The sequence below is a fragment of the Phyllostomus hastatus genome, unplaced genomic scaffold, assembly GCF_019186645.2.
Source record: "Phyllostomus hastatus isolate PE091 unplaced genomic scaffold, TTU_PhHast_1.1 phas_contig_58, whole genome shotgun sequence".
NCBI lineage: Eukaryota > Metazoa > Chordata > Mammalia > Chiroptera > Phyllostomidae > Phyllostomus > Phyllostomus hastatus.
The window spans coordinates 38,271,886-38,286,853 of NW_025333916.1; the positions used below are offsets into that span (position 1 = coordinate 38,271,886).

General features: G+C 41.1%; 1 protein-coding gene across 1 annotated transcript in view; it reads right to left on the reverse strand.

Moving 5' to 3' along the window:
- The window catches only part of SEMA5A (semaphorin 5A), a 441,285-nt gene that overhangs the window by 67,967 nt on the left and 358,350 nt on the right, over nucleotides 1–14,968 (reverse strand). Inside the window, exons 13-14 of the mRNA XM_045847790.1 lie at nucleotides 11,905–12,022; nucleotides 3,288–3,469 (exon numbers count right to left, since the gene is read on the reverse strand). Coding sequence (XP_045703746.1) covers nucleotides 3,288–3,469; nucleotides 11,905–12,022 — 300 coding nt within the window. The remainder of the gene's footprint in view (nucleotides 1–3,287; nucleotides 3,470–11,904; nucleotides 12,023–14,968) is intronic.

Sequence of the window (14,968 nt, forward strand, 5' to 3'; positions counted from 1 at the left end):
TTGAAAGATACAGGGAATAAATAAGGAGTACAAACTGTGTATATTTGAATTTATTTGTTATTTATATATGGCTATAAAACAAGGTAAATATATTAAAAGAATAAGTAAAAATGAAACGAACCACTTGTATAAAATATAAAATACTGTTTTGGAAATATAAAATGCTCCTCTGGTCATGGTGCTATCGGTTCAGGGGAGAGAGGAGAAAATTGAGTATGGTTGTAAAAGGAAATCAAACTAACAGCCACAACCAAACTATAAGCAGAAGACACAGGAAACCTACTCAATGGATCACACCTTTGAATGGGTCTCCTGATTACTCAGTATCAAATGTTCACAGAGCTGGGCGTTGAGGTTCTAGAGCAGATAGCCATTTGATTAAGGACTTGGCTTCTACTCCCTCTCAGGTACTGTCACAGCACATAGCAGTGGAAGCCACGCAGGGCACCCTTGGGACTGAGCATGCCTTCCTCCAGCTGCTGACAGTGCTGGCTGCAGTAACTCAGCTGAGAGGATCTCACAGCCATCAGGGGCCATCCCAGCTATGGAGTTTCCTGGAGAACTCAGCTGAACTCTTCACTGGGCCCACAGCCCAGGTCAGCCCGCCCTCAACCAAGGGAGGGACTTCTTGCCTTCATCAGGGCGGATGTGGGGGCATTCTCCACTTTACTTCCTAAACACAAACCTCATGTCACAGTGGCACTCCTGACGACCCCTGGACGAACATAGATTTTGTTCCTACATTCCATAATGGGGGGTAGGTAAGAAGAATGGAAAGCTGCAGAGACTGAATGCATTTAAATGGCCAACTCCTATCAAGGCTCCAGGCCTTTCCTTGACCTCCTGCCTTTCTATTGGCTAATTATGTTTCTTAATATCTCTCTCCCTCTCCCTCCTTTCTTCCCTCCCTGCTAAGTATGAGGATTCAGAAGTGACATAGGATCATTAGGATGCACATTCAAATATTTGTTTTAGTTATAAAATAAAGCATGCTTTTCTAATTGACAGTAAGTCTTACTTGGCTCTTGTTTGATAGTCAGGTCTGGCTTAGCTAATTAATTTATATTGTGGATTTCTTTTCATAAAGTAAATGTTTTTAATCTTGCTGCTCCAAGGTATTGAGAAACATATTTAAATGAAGTCATGAGATAAAGCATACAACTAAAAATATACTTTCAAAATGTATTAAACTAGCACTAGGTTGAATTTTCCAACACTTTGTGAATGTACAAGGTGCACATACATAAAGAATAACAGGTTGAATTTAGAGTCATTCGAATGATGCTCTTAAAGGCTCTTTGATGTGCTTTGCACAGAATGGGGAAGTACTTGATAGTACTCAGCAAAAAATCCAGTTTTCACATTAGGTGGTTCTAATGTGTTGCTTCCAACAAAACTGAAGGCCAACATAAACAGATTATCCATTAATACAGGATATTAAAAAGTCTTCAATATTAGATTATCGTGATTTTGGCAGATGATTTTGAAAAAACTTAGAGAAGTGAGTGACAATGCTATGATCTTACATTTCCAACTACTTATGTAGCTAAAACCTGTCAGGCCTTAGTTTCTACAAAAATAAAACATAAAAGTGAAATTGGTGCTAAGCCCTTACTGACTCAGGCAGGAGGTTGCATTTATGCCTGAACAGGAATAGTGGTTGGGAATTAAAAACAATTGCATTGAAGAATGGAATTCCAAAAAACCTCATTTTTTAATGTTAAGTAATTATTAGTCAAAATGTGCAATATCCATAATATTTAGATTAATTTGTGTGTTAATTTTCAAATTACATACTTATAAAGCCTGTGATTGTCAGAAATACGTTTTAAAGAAAATTCTGTTTATATAATTGTTTTGTAATAGTGGCAGAGAAGTGTAATAGCACAACCAAGTAAGACTTTCAGACATGAAAACATAGGAAATTAGGACAAGAGTCTATAAGACAACAGACTAGAAATAGGAAGTTGAGGGAAGGACAAACAAAAAATTTTTGAATGTTCAATAAGAGCCTGCTCATCAATTTCTTTAAATGGAAAGGTAGCTAACTATGGTATTTAGGTTCTATTTATACATTTAAAGACTGGCATAATAGAAATTATAGCTTTGAAAACATTGAACTTTTTGATGAAATAGATTAGATGCCAATCTGCAGGTATTTGAGCAGGCACCTAGTTTATCAAGACTCTCAAGGGCAGGTGAGGAACTGGCTGTGAAGACCGCTGCACCAGAACACCCAAGGGTCCAAGTACAAACATGTGAATGAGAGCTGTCCCACCACAGTGCCATGGACATGTATGGACATGTGAGTTTTAGTTGCTACCCTATATGTATCCTTCAGAGACTCAGAAAAGTCAATTCTATGGGTAGGTGGGTAGCTTCTCAAATTACAAAAACTATCTGACATTATTGCTCACACTCCAGAGGAAGCTGCTTCAAACAATGCATACTGTTTTCTGAATCTCCATGAGGGTCACTGGCAGTTAGGAATAGATTTTGGTTGATGAATTAAGTGGTATCCAAGAGAGGATGAGCTGATATACCATGAACACATCTCTGTCCTTGCACACACTGGGGGCAAGGCAGAGGCCCCACCTTGAGGAAGTGTCTGCCATGGTAACAGAGGGTCCCTTTCCCTGGTCTGAGTAGAAGGTGGGCTGACCGGCTCCCAGAGCATCACATCTGCACAGGTGAACCACTCATGGGCATGCATTTTAGCATGCCTGAGGGTCAGGGACCTGGGACACCGTCATTCACAAGAAGAGGCTGTGCACAGTGTCGTGAGTCTGCCTAAATCTGATCTGAGACTTGTTTTCATTCTCAGGAACCACCTTATAGCAAGGGCACCTGGGCGGGGCCCACAGCTCTCCCTTCTAACCACCGGAAGTCACTGACGCTGTCAAAAGAGACAGTTGTGAAGAGCTAAGTGGCTTAGGCTGGTACATAAAAATGGACTGTGTTATACTAGTAAAGGACTACAAGTCTACATATTCCAGAAGAAGACTGTAATTAGCATGGATGTTTCCTTAAAACAAGCCAATGATATTGTGCACATTAGCAATATTTTTCCTAGTCTAATTAGGGGCATAAGACTAGGTTCAGATTCATAATCTGCTTTAGAGTTTAAAGTCCCCTTCTAGAAATTACATAATTTTGAAGCAGTAAGTATCCCTATCTTTTCCCACCTCTCTCTAGAGGTGGGCAGGTATATATTAGGAATGATTTCCCAAACTCCTCTACAGTCAGTGTACACATGAAAGTGGGCCCGAGTGCTGGGGGGGACGCACCTGGAACAGTTGGTGATCTCCATGCGGGGGCCTGTGCACTGCCAGCCGCCACACTGCGGGGGTGGGCTGTCACAGGAGCGAGTGCGACAGAGGCAGGTTCCCACGGCGCTGCCATCTGTGTGCGTGCAGGGCATCCACGGGGACCACACGCCAAAGTGCCCATCCACAGTGAGGTTCCTTGTCTAGGAAGCAGACACAAGGAGGGATGTTAGAAAGGGTAAGGCAACGCTCATAAAGAAAAAATGAGAGGTCTCTCAGAAGACAATCAGAACCCATTTATAATGTTTTATATTACAATAAAAAGGGAGGAACAGGGGAACATTTCAAAGTAAAACAGAAGAGGTCATTGGTGAAGATAATGATGGAGGAGGTGGGGGAGGGGAAAGGAGAAGGCAGAAGAGGAGAAAGAGGAGGAGGAAAAGAAGCAAAAGAGAGGAGGAGGAGGGGACGGAAAGCGAAGCATGCTAATAGCTTGACGATGGGGTGATGGGAGAATTGTCCTCTGATGTGATAGCCCAAGGAACAAGAAGAACTGGAGTGAAAACTACAGATGTGCAATTGTGTTGCATTTTTATGTAGCTTAAAAAAAAATGAAAGATTTGTCAACTAGCTGTCATTGAAGCCCTGGCCTGGCATGAATGTCACTTAAGACTAACAACATCTAATTTACTCGTCAAGTGGATGGCACTGTGACGAGCCTTGTGAAGGGCCCATTAGAAGTAAAGTGCTGCACGGATCGTGTGGGAATAAGGCCGAGTTCCCTGTGGTATCACCACAAACCCAAATATGGTGTCACGTGCCCTCCTCGTGCATTTAAATGATGCTCTCCTCAGACAAGACCTGGATCTAGACGACAAGGAGCTTAGTTCTCAACTGCCCACAGAGGCACAGCCTTCCCCATCTGCTCCTGGCATGTGGGTGTTTGGCTGGAAGGGGGAAACAGGGACAAAAGTTCTTACAAAAGCATAAGGAGGAAGGAAGTTTCAACTGTTTGGGACATTTTCATATTAAAAATATTTCATAGCTTTTATTCAAATTACTGACAGGCTTGGCTCAGTGACTGGATTTGTAGAGGATATGAGGATTTCCCTACTGAGCTAGTTACGGGAAGACAGATGAGCAATGGGCAGAATGGATTTCAGAGCACGGGACTGGACTGTGTCACGTGGGTGCCATGGGGCTGCTCAGTGTACTTTGTATGGGCAAGTGGCTGTTCCTCCTAATACCACACACACACACACACACCCCACACCCCATACAACCTCACTGAAAATAGTGCAAAACCTAAAGAGCTTAAAAGTAAATGAATTTTTAAAGCAAAACAACATGAAAAAACAACCAAAATAGTACATTTACTTAGAATACCAATATCTATGTATCTTAACACATGATGTTAACCCTAAACTTTTACATAACAAAACTTCCTCCTCTTCTACAGGCCTGCTTTGCTGTGGACCAGATCCCAGCCCAGGCTGGAAGGAGCCCACAAGCCTCTAGAATGCTACTGGAGTGACGAGAAAAGGGTGGTGCAGAAGTTACAAGGCACAGATTAACAAGGCTTTTCGGCCGAGCTGAGGTCCCAGAGATGAAGGGCTAAGTCTGAAGTCAAGTGCATGGAGGATGACCCTGGCAGGAGACAAAGCCTCAGGCCACATGACTTGGAAGAGGACGGAGTGAAGGCATCGGGGCAGAAGTGGGCGTGGTGTGAGGGGTAACGGGGGTTGGAGATGTTGAAGGTTTAGGGGTCCTCCAGAGATCGATCGACGGGAACTTTTGAAATGTCAGGTTATTTGGAGACAGTTTATAGCATTGGGGTCAAAAGAGTTTCTCAGATCTCCCTTGGCCTCCATTTCCTCCACAAAATACAAAGGAAACAGGCACACAGACTGTTAGGATCTCTTTAGCTGGAAGAAGTCAGGTGAAGTCTGAACACAGGAAAATGAGGACTCGTGAGGCCAGGAGGGAATATGATATAGTGACAAGCAAAGGAAGATGGAAACAAATCATTTGGAACGTTCCAAGAGGACATTTTATGATGGGAACATACTCAGGAATTGGCAAACTGAAAAAATAAGTCAGCGATGTGTGGAAAGGGAACTGCAAGGTCAGGAGCCAGCCTCTGTTCCAGCTGAATGTGTCAATACGGTGATAGAAACACATGAAAACAGGGAAGGTCCAAGTAGAAAGGCCAAAAAGGAGAGAGAAAGAGAGACAGACAGGGAGGCATGGGGAGAAGGAGCCAGTTTCTATCTGGTTCCTGGCAACATTGAAGTTCCCATTCCAATCCACGTGCGCCCTTACACCCAATCCCCTATTCTGCAAGGGACCTGAGAATCTCCGTTTCTGCAGCCCAGAGAGCCCATGGCAAGAATCCCAGCCAGGGTGGAGGGTGTTTATGAAGGTGATACTTTGAATGAAGGGGCTTTGCACTCATCAGGGGAATTATTCCTTGTCACTCCCCATGGGAGAAGAGGCATCATGCCGTGCCCTTGACAAGGACATGCCCCAGGCTGGGGGGTTGACACCCATTGGCAACATGGCAACCCCACTCACTGGGCCAGTGCTGGATCTAAGATGAACATGTGGCCCGATCCTAGAAAATGAGACAAGAAGAAATAGCAAAAGCCTTCTAGAAATTCTTTTCCCCCAGATAAGAGAAAACCACTCTCTGTTCCTTCTCATCCTTCCTGCCTTGGATTCAGTTATGTGAGGATGTGATGTTTCATGTCCCAGCTGGGGGGTGGGGGGGGCAGGGGTTAAGGCAAGAGGAGGAGGCTCTGGGAATGAGAGACCTGTTCTCCCCGTGCCTCCCAAAACCCAACAGAATCAGCTCTGAAACTGCTCTATCCCCATCACAGGATGAAAAGAGTCATTTTTAAGGCCCCAATCACAGGGAATTCAATGTCTTTTAAGGAGATGCTGTCCTATTGGACAAAATCTTTATATACTATTACTCCAGAAAATGCAAAGTAAGATTTAAGGAAACAGTTACAAAATTGCCAAAGACTGCACATCTGGCTATTTGGAAAATGTAATTGGAAATGGCCTGCCTTTTCCTTACCACGAGACCAGGGTTTCTCCACCTCAGCACTGTTGACGTTTGGGCGGGTAGTTCTTTGTTGAGGAGGCTGTCCTGTCCATTGTGGAACAGTTACTGACATCCCTGGCCTCCACCCTCTAGATGCCCCAGGATCTGACAACCAACAGTTCTCCAGGGATCACTAAATGTCCCTGGGGGCACATCCAGTTAAGAACCATTGTATTAGACACTCCCCCACCCCACACTTTGGGCACTGGTGTAAGATAACACGGTCTTAGGCAAAGAAAGGGATGGTATCAATGTTTTCCTCCCAAATATAAGGATGGGTAAAAATGGGCTCACAAATGAGTGACCGATGAAAAAGGAGGAAGAATTTGAAGAAAGTGACAGTTCACAAAGGAATGAAGAGAAATGAGGTAGAAAAAATAGAACAGTTAGAGCAATAACGACACTGGAAAGGAAATGCGCTCAGCAAATCATTAATGAGAGGGCAGAGTGTTATATTTCTGCAGGATGAGAATGTGGGCTTTATTTTTCAGCCATGGGTAGGGTAACTGCCTACTTTGAGGGGCAATAATTTCAATTCAGACACATTGCTGTTGGTTCTGTTGCATTTGAAGCAGGAAGAGCTTGCAATATTCAGAAAAGCAGGCGGGCTGTCTGCATTGCATCTAACCATAGGCTTGTTTTGATCATGAGTATAGTAGTATGAGAATCTGCCTTGGAAATAGTGTAGATCCGTGAATAATGGGGTAGGTTCTGCTGCATTACTTCTCCGTATGAGTAGGCATTTTTATATTTTCTTAGCTTTCCTAAACAGACATCATAAATAAAGCTTTCTAGAATAAATTCTCTGTAGTTGTGCTATCTTCTGGGTTTCTGCCAAGTGATGTTCTATTTGGGGTATGTCCTCTATATCATTCAATATTAAGTCACAGTAAAACACATGCCATGTATATATGTAGATAGTTCAGTGTATGCCATCCACTGTGCTGAGTGATGTGCACGTATTAATTCCTTGAATCTTACCAACATCCCTATTATAATACACCCTGTTTTACAGAGAGGAAAACAAACTCAAGTGAGGTTCACCTCTCTCTAAGTCATACTGGTTTTAAAAGACCCAAGATCATTCCCCACAAGCAGAGTCCAGAGACCGATCTCAGCCACTTCATTATGTAATGCGGTTCCCAGATCATTTTTTAGTGAGTCTCATGGAAATCAGCTTCATGTACTTTTACCCCCAGTTCTGTAACAGCAAAGTTCCTCTCACCTAGGAAATAACACATGTCCAAGAGCTAACTAAGGAAGATGAAAGTTTTGTTAAAAGCAAAATCCATAATCCCATTTTAATACATCCATGGTCAATTAAGTTAATTCCCAACTGACCCAGGACGGAGATGCCTTTGATGTGTACGAGGCTCCTGGAGCGTATCTTCAGGGTTTTACTGTACTCCAGCAATCATTTTCTTGTATCTACATTAAAATCTTGTATTTTCTGTCCAGACATTTTATGAGAAGTTAAAAGATCTTCCTTTATTTTCAAAGTTTCACATATTTCTTGTCAGAGATAGTAACAAAATGAGTATTAACATGCTCCTTGAAAGGCTTGTCTTGTATCATCCCAGTATCATCCCTAAGTCTATGTCTGTAAATGAATTACACAAAGGAAACATAGCACCTTTGAAGGGAACTAAGCTGGAGTTCTCTGTGGCCTCTGATAAGATGGGTGAATCAAGGCAGTCTTTATTTTATTGCCTCTGAGTCCTAGTTCTTTTCCCTATAAAATGGAAGCAATGAAGTCCATCTTTGAGGGTTGTCCTTAGCATTAAATTAGACAATCCATTAAAAACTGCCTAACATGGCCCTGAGTACATAGTGTAGACACACAATTGACCTTTGTTCTTGTTTCCTTCTATTAAAATAGATTTTTTCAAGCCTTACCTAACTCTTGTTATTTAAGATAATGTATATAAAATATTAAGTCTGAGAACTGATGCGCTGCAAATGCTCACTGAATGCCATGATTATCCTAGAATCTTGTCCCCATTTGTCAATTATCTCATGCAAGCGCAACAGGAAACATCTTGTGGGGTCAATGGAAAAAAAATACATAGTAAATTTCATTACAAAATTTTGAGATAATATCTCACTTGCTATCTGACCATAATGTGCAGGGTTACCCCTGGTTCACAATTGGGTCCCCTGACAGGCCTCTGCCTTGGGGAGATGCTAACACATGTGAATGGCAATGCCTCATACATCAGAAGTACTGGATCTAAATCCCGACTTCCTGCCCAGTGTAGTCTGAGAACCTGCATAAACTGTTTAGACTCTGGTCTATGGGGCTTCCATCTACAGAGAGGGCTTTGGGTTCCATCATTGCTACAAGAAGTCCTCTTTCACTTTAAAAATGCTAATTATCCACCATAGCCTGAGAAGCATCCTAAAATTTTGAGACTTACTCGGTCTACATATTTTGCTAGTTATGGCATGATATATATGGGAACAGGAGCTCATCATATGATATGATATGCTGGTAACCACATGTCCACAAAGGATGCAGACTGTATTCATGCATAAAACTCAGGTAGATTCTTCATACTATGCTATCCTCGTTCAGCAACTCTACAAGTTATGCAGGACATACATTTTTTTTTCAAATCCACTAGATATTTTGATTTAGATCTTGCTCATGCACTTCCAAATCTATTAAACTGAGAACAATGTTTTCAATTATATTTACATAAGCAAACAAAACTTTAATCAATAGTCAGTCCACTATTGCTCTGTCTCCTGGACAACAGAAATCCATAAACATTTTTAATAGTTTTAACCTTTCAGTGGAAAATAGGTCTTAAGTTGCTAAGTCCCTGGGAGGATGCTTGGGGTTGCATGGGCAATTTGAACTCTCTGGAAAATACAGGATCTAAACAGCAAATGGTGGCTCCTGCATGAGGTTTGACTGGAAAACTAACTCTGGGGGACTCAGCTGTGCTACACCCTTTGTCCAAGGTTTGTGAAGATTTCTAAGGTAGGTTCCCACAAGAGGGTCCCGTATCAGTCTCAGCGCATTCAACATCCCTCTAACCTAATTGAAGTCCATGAAACAGGACCTCCTCTCATTTTTCAACTTGGGCTTTTATACTAGATATAAGCTGTGCTGGTCTCATTTAAAAATCCCTCAGCTTATAAAGCTTAATTTCTTTTGGCTAAAGATATATAGATAAAAAATGTATTTTGCTGATAATAAGATTTATGCATTTTTAGCATCTCTGAAATCAGCTAGCATCTTGCATTCCATGGAAGCATTTTTTTCCTTATAAAACAGGAGTATGCTTCACAACCAGTAGCATATCAAGAAAGATGAAATATGGTAGATTTAGCCAATAAAATTAAGCCTTTCATTCAGTCAAAAATGAGAAATAACATAGAAGCAAATCAAAATTTTAATGGCCTTTAAAAATACCTAAGACTGCTCTATATAAATGCTAATAGTTTTCACCTAGTTCATTTTTTTCTAAGAAATAGATTGTTAGAAAAGGATATATCATTAAAATAGTAGTTGAGTTACACTAAACTTCCCATTTTCTACATGGTAGCCTGCATATGAGAAAAATAGATTGTTTTGTTTCCTGAGTATTGTTCAAAGTGACATAATTTATTCTCTGTTGTTGCATGCCTTCCATATTGTTAATTTTCTAAAAGTGCATCTTGATATGTGACACATTACATAGGGTGAGAGGATAGACATGGTTTTGTACAAGGAAATCATCTTGAAAAAGAAAAGGACCTTATTATGTGTTTTCCAGACAGCGAATCAGAAATCACATCTCAGCTACAATTTTAAAGCAGAGAAGGTGGCAGGGCAGCCTCAGCCCCGGGGCAGATTCACACAGCCCTCTGACCTCCCTGAGTTTACAAGAGAAATGTTCCTCTGAGCAGCAGTGACAACTTCAGTGACAACCCTCTGATCCCTCCTTAAATATTGGACCATCTCCACTTCGGGACTGTAGAAATATACAAGACACATATTTGTTATAAACCAAGTGGCGGCATGTGTATTTTCCATTACATAAGTAAGCATGTCTCAGATATCCAATAAAACTACCATGGGTCCTAGACCCACGGCCTCATTGCTTAAAAAGAACTGCTATTATATCCATTTTCTCTTTTTACCATTAAAATTTTAAGGTCAAATATCTAAAAGAAGGTGTGCTGATTCTTCTGAAGTGCATGTCTGTGCATTAGAGCCACATTTCAGAGGTCGAATGTTGTTTTCTCTGGGTGCAGGAATGGAAGGTGAACGCCATTGTGCTTGTTGAGTGTTGGTCAGAAATGAAAAGGAACTTAAAACACTGGCATTTTTTAAATCAAGTTCAACAGATGCTGCAGAAAAGTTTGCTCTTAAAATCAGAGATCTGAAGCAATAACCCAAAGGACTAGCAGCTAACCCCCATGCAAAGATTTGTTTGGACCCTAGAAGAGGCTATGAATTCTGCATTGCACTGAAAGTCCTTGATCTTGTGCCAACATTTGGGGAAGGACAATGGCGTTAATAGCCCTGGCCTCCATCATGTAACTGCCTGATTTTCCCACTTACAAATGGAAGGATGTCTTCATGGACATGGGTTTAGATAATAGAATTAGCAGGCTCCTTGATAGGAAGCAGACCCACAGTTCACATGCCTCAGGCAGTTCTGTACTGAAGACACAGCACAGATTTCAAATCACGGAATATGTCACTTCCCTGCTCAGCCCTGTCTTGCAGAGCAATGCCGGAATTGACAGTCACAGAGATTAGCAGTTACGTGACAGCGAAGTAACTTAATAAATTTGCAAATGTGTGGAAGCTAATAGCTTTTGATCATATTCTCTGAGGGAAAAAAGAAAGTGAGATTTTTTTAATTACAGGTTCAAATGACAAAGGAAAAAAAAAATCAGCTGGTTCCCAGAGTGAGTATGCAAACAAATAAGTTGGCAAAAGAAAATGTAGAATCTGTTCTCTTGGATTGAGATTCTTACCCAAATGCAAGTAAGCTTCTCTTCATTCTGCAGAATTTACTGTGGGAATGTACATTAGACTGTTTCTCCCAGACTCTGCTGTGACCCTGAGCACAATCTACGAGACTGTCCCACATGGGATTCAATGGTAATATCCTTTAGTTCATTCATTTAAAAGCTCTACTTATATGGGCTCCTGGAACTATAGCTCCCAAAGGAAATTGATGGGTGTGGGGGGAACTGTTTATTAATGTTACAAAGGGTACAATAGTTCACAACAAATGCTGGAGATAAAAATCCAAGTATAAAACAGAGATATTGCACCTCATTTTCAAGCCAGTACTGTTTTCTCATAAGACACTTCTCTTCAAAACAGACAAAAAGCTTCTGCCAGTATCCTGTCTGGCTCTTGTGCAAGCTAAGAGCTGAGTAAGTTAAGAGAGCACAGACTGGGTGTGCTGAAAAGGTTCTAAGATAAAAATGTGTGGAAGTCATTCAAATGCTGCTTAGGACCAAAGCACAGCGGGTTACTGTGGACAGCGTGTGCAGAGGACCGAGAACGCAGACACTTACAGGACAGGCGGCGATGGTCTGCTCCCACTGAGTCATGCTCAGGCTCTCCTCCAGGCTGGTGCATTTCTTCGTCACCGCATCCCAGCCACAGTAAGGGTCCTGGGCCCCGATGCAGGCACTGGAAACACACATGTGAGGGTCAACAGAGAGGCCGCTGAACTGCACTAAGATGCAAAACGAGGCATGCCTGGCCCTTGTGACTTGACATGGGAAGTGATTATGAAAAACAAAGTTTCCATCTGCACACACCTGGAAGTATCCAATTAAAATTAAATAACTAATTTTCATTGCAATGTCTATTTTTTTCTTAAGCTAGAGAACAGACAACTAAGTGACTAAGGTATCAACGTGAACCTTTTGGTGTCATCAACAGAGTTAAAGTCGAAATTTTGCAATGGTCAAAACTACTTGTTTTTATCACCACCAACACCACCATCACCACCAGTATTATTTGTTAAAAACCTATTGTAATGTGTCAAATTATCTCATTTAGACACAAACAACATTTATAGAGAGGTACTGTTAACACTTTCTTTAAAGATTTTATTTATTTATTTTTAGAGAGGGAAGGGAGGGAGAAAGAGAGAGAGAGAAACATCAATGTGCGGTTGCTGGGGGTCATGGCAAGCAACCCAGGCATGTACCTGACTGGGAATTGAACCTGCGATGCTTTGGTTCGCAGCCCGAGCTCAATCCACTGAGCTACACTAGCCAGGGCTAACACTTTTTTATCATCACCATAATCATCATTACCACCTTTAATATCATCATAACTACCATCAACAGTTATTATTTGTGGAACACCTACTGTGGTATACCAAGTTATTGAATCATTTGGACACCTAAAAACTGTCATGAGGGAGGCACTGATGAAACGACAAAGAAAACGAAGACACAAAATTTATGAAACTGGCCCAAGGACAAGCAAATACACCCAAAACCATGCAACATGGTAAGTTCAAATTTAATAAAACGGGTCTTTCTTCTCAGTACCATAGCTTAAAAATGTATTAAAGTTTTGAATTTAATAGTAGTTTTGAATTTAATAGTAGTTTAATATAGCTGTCTACAATATTCAACATATTACTCAGCAGTATTGTAGATAGTGGATATTTTATTTTAGCTCTGTGTCATTGAAGGAGCTAACATACAACCTGGGCATTATCAGATGAAGGTTTTGACCCCCATGTTCTAAATAAAATACAAGGCAGAGGAGAGGATGGAGCAAGTAGACAGAGATAACAGTCATAGAGCCAAAATTATACAGAAGACCACTCCTCAGGAAAACAGGGCATTAGACGCCCAGCATTCTCTCTCTGAGGGGGCCAGGAAGTCAGATGCGCGGGAAATGGATGTGAGGAAAGGCAGGATGTGAGGAAAGACTCCGTTAGTAGGGAGTCTACTGTCTCCGCAGAGTTAGAAGGGAGAATAAGTTACAGTTGTCAATTAGTCAAACATAGGGCCAATGAGGTAGTATAAATAATAATCTGATTAATATCAATGATATGGAATAAGACTAATTAGCATACCAAACATGTTAACCATGTATAAAGCACTGGTGTAAGAACCTCACCTCTATTCATTCATTTAAAACACATAGAACCTTATAAATATAGTATCTCAATTAGTTACTACATTTATTCCCACTTTAAAGTGAAGAAACTGAAGCAGAGAAAGGTGAAGTCCCAAAGCTGGGGAAGAGACATCTAAAGACAGTAAATCAAGCAACAGAGGTATAAATTATTATTTCACTTATTATGCGTTGTTAACTATTAACCATCTAAAAAGTTCAAACAGAAATGGTCGGAATCGGGCTTCTCACAGCAGGACTAAGTGGAGGTGGGAAGAGCTGTGAACCGATGACCTGTCCCGATCACCTCAATAGAACTTTTTGGTAAGTGACCAGGCACATGCTAAAAGGTACACTAAGGCACATTAACATTTTTAAGAGTTTATTTTAGCAAACAAGAATTCTAATCGAGCAGCATCAGACTGAAGGTGGTTAGCAGGCTCCAGAGTCAGGAGCTGGGGGAGAGGCTTTTACAGAGAAAACATGGAAGCAAGCAAGGAAACTGTGTGATGGGCTCCAGTGTAAGCGGTCGCCCTATCTGGGAGAGCCTGGTTGGCTGTGTGTGACTGGTGTTCTCGAGTGTCATCCTGTCAGCTTCCAGCGCATTGACCCTGGCTTAGGCATAGGGTTGCTTACACAGGCTGCCAGGGCGCTGGAGCCACTGCAGCCAATGGCCCCTTGTTTGATGACTTTAACTCACATACATTATTAACATTTTCATGCAACAAAACCAAACAAAACCAGCATAAAGGGCAAAGTAAAAGCCTTCCCTCACCAGAAGTAGGCACTATTCACACCTATATTTGGGGGATAGTGTCTCTATACAAATAAGTGTGTGTGTGTGTGTGTACATACACCTGTACTACATATTATATGTATGTGTGTACACATAATATACACACACACACATATATACACACTATCTGAAAACACATATACACATGCAAAATGGACTGTGTAACACAGCCTCATGTTTTACTTTGTTATATATAATTATATATTGTAACACATTTTCCTTCAGTAAATACAGCTCTACCTTATTCCCTTTAATATCTCTATAGTATTCTGTTACCTTGATGAACCAACATTTATTTAAACCTTTGAAAGCAAGGCTGAAATGTACATTTTTGTACATATTTTCTACATGATAAACCTCTATGATGAATTAAAATATATGGGTTTTAATGATTTTCTACTAATCAACCGTATGACAGGTGCCTCTCCTCCCTCTCCCTGTTTCATGTTAGATCTGGCCCTTAAAAAAATGACTTAGTTCTTTCTGATTGATGAAAATCCAATTTCTAGTCATCTGTTTTATTTAGTTGTGAGATGAAGATTTAGAATAGGTGTATGCAGTTATTGATCATCCGTATTTCTGTTTGTGTAGACATCTACTTACAACCCATTCCTGCACTCGAGTCTTTTTAACTGGATCATCAGCTTCAGTCTTTTTTGTGCAGACATTGGCAGCCAAAATTTCTATGTTACAAAAAT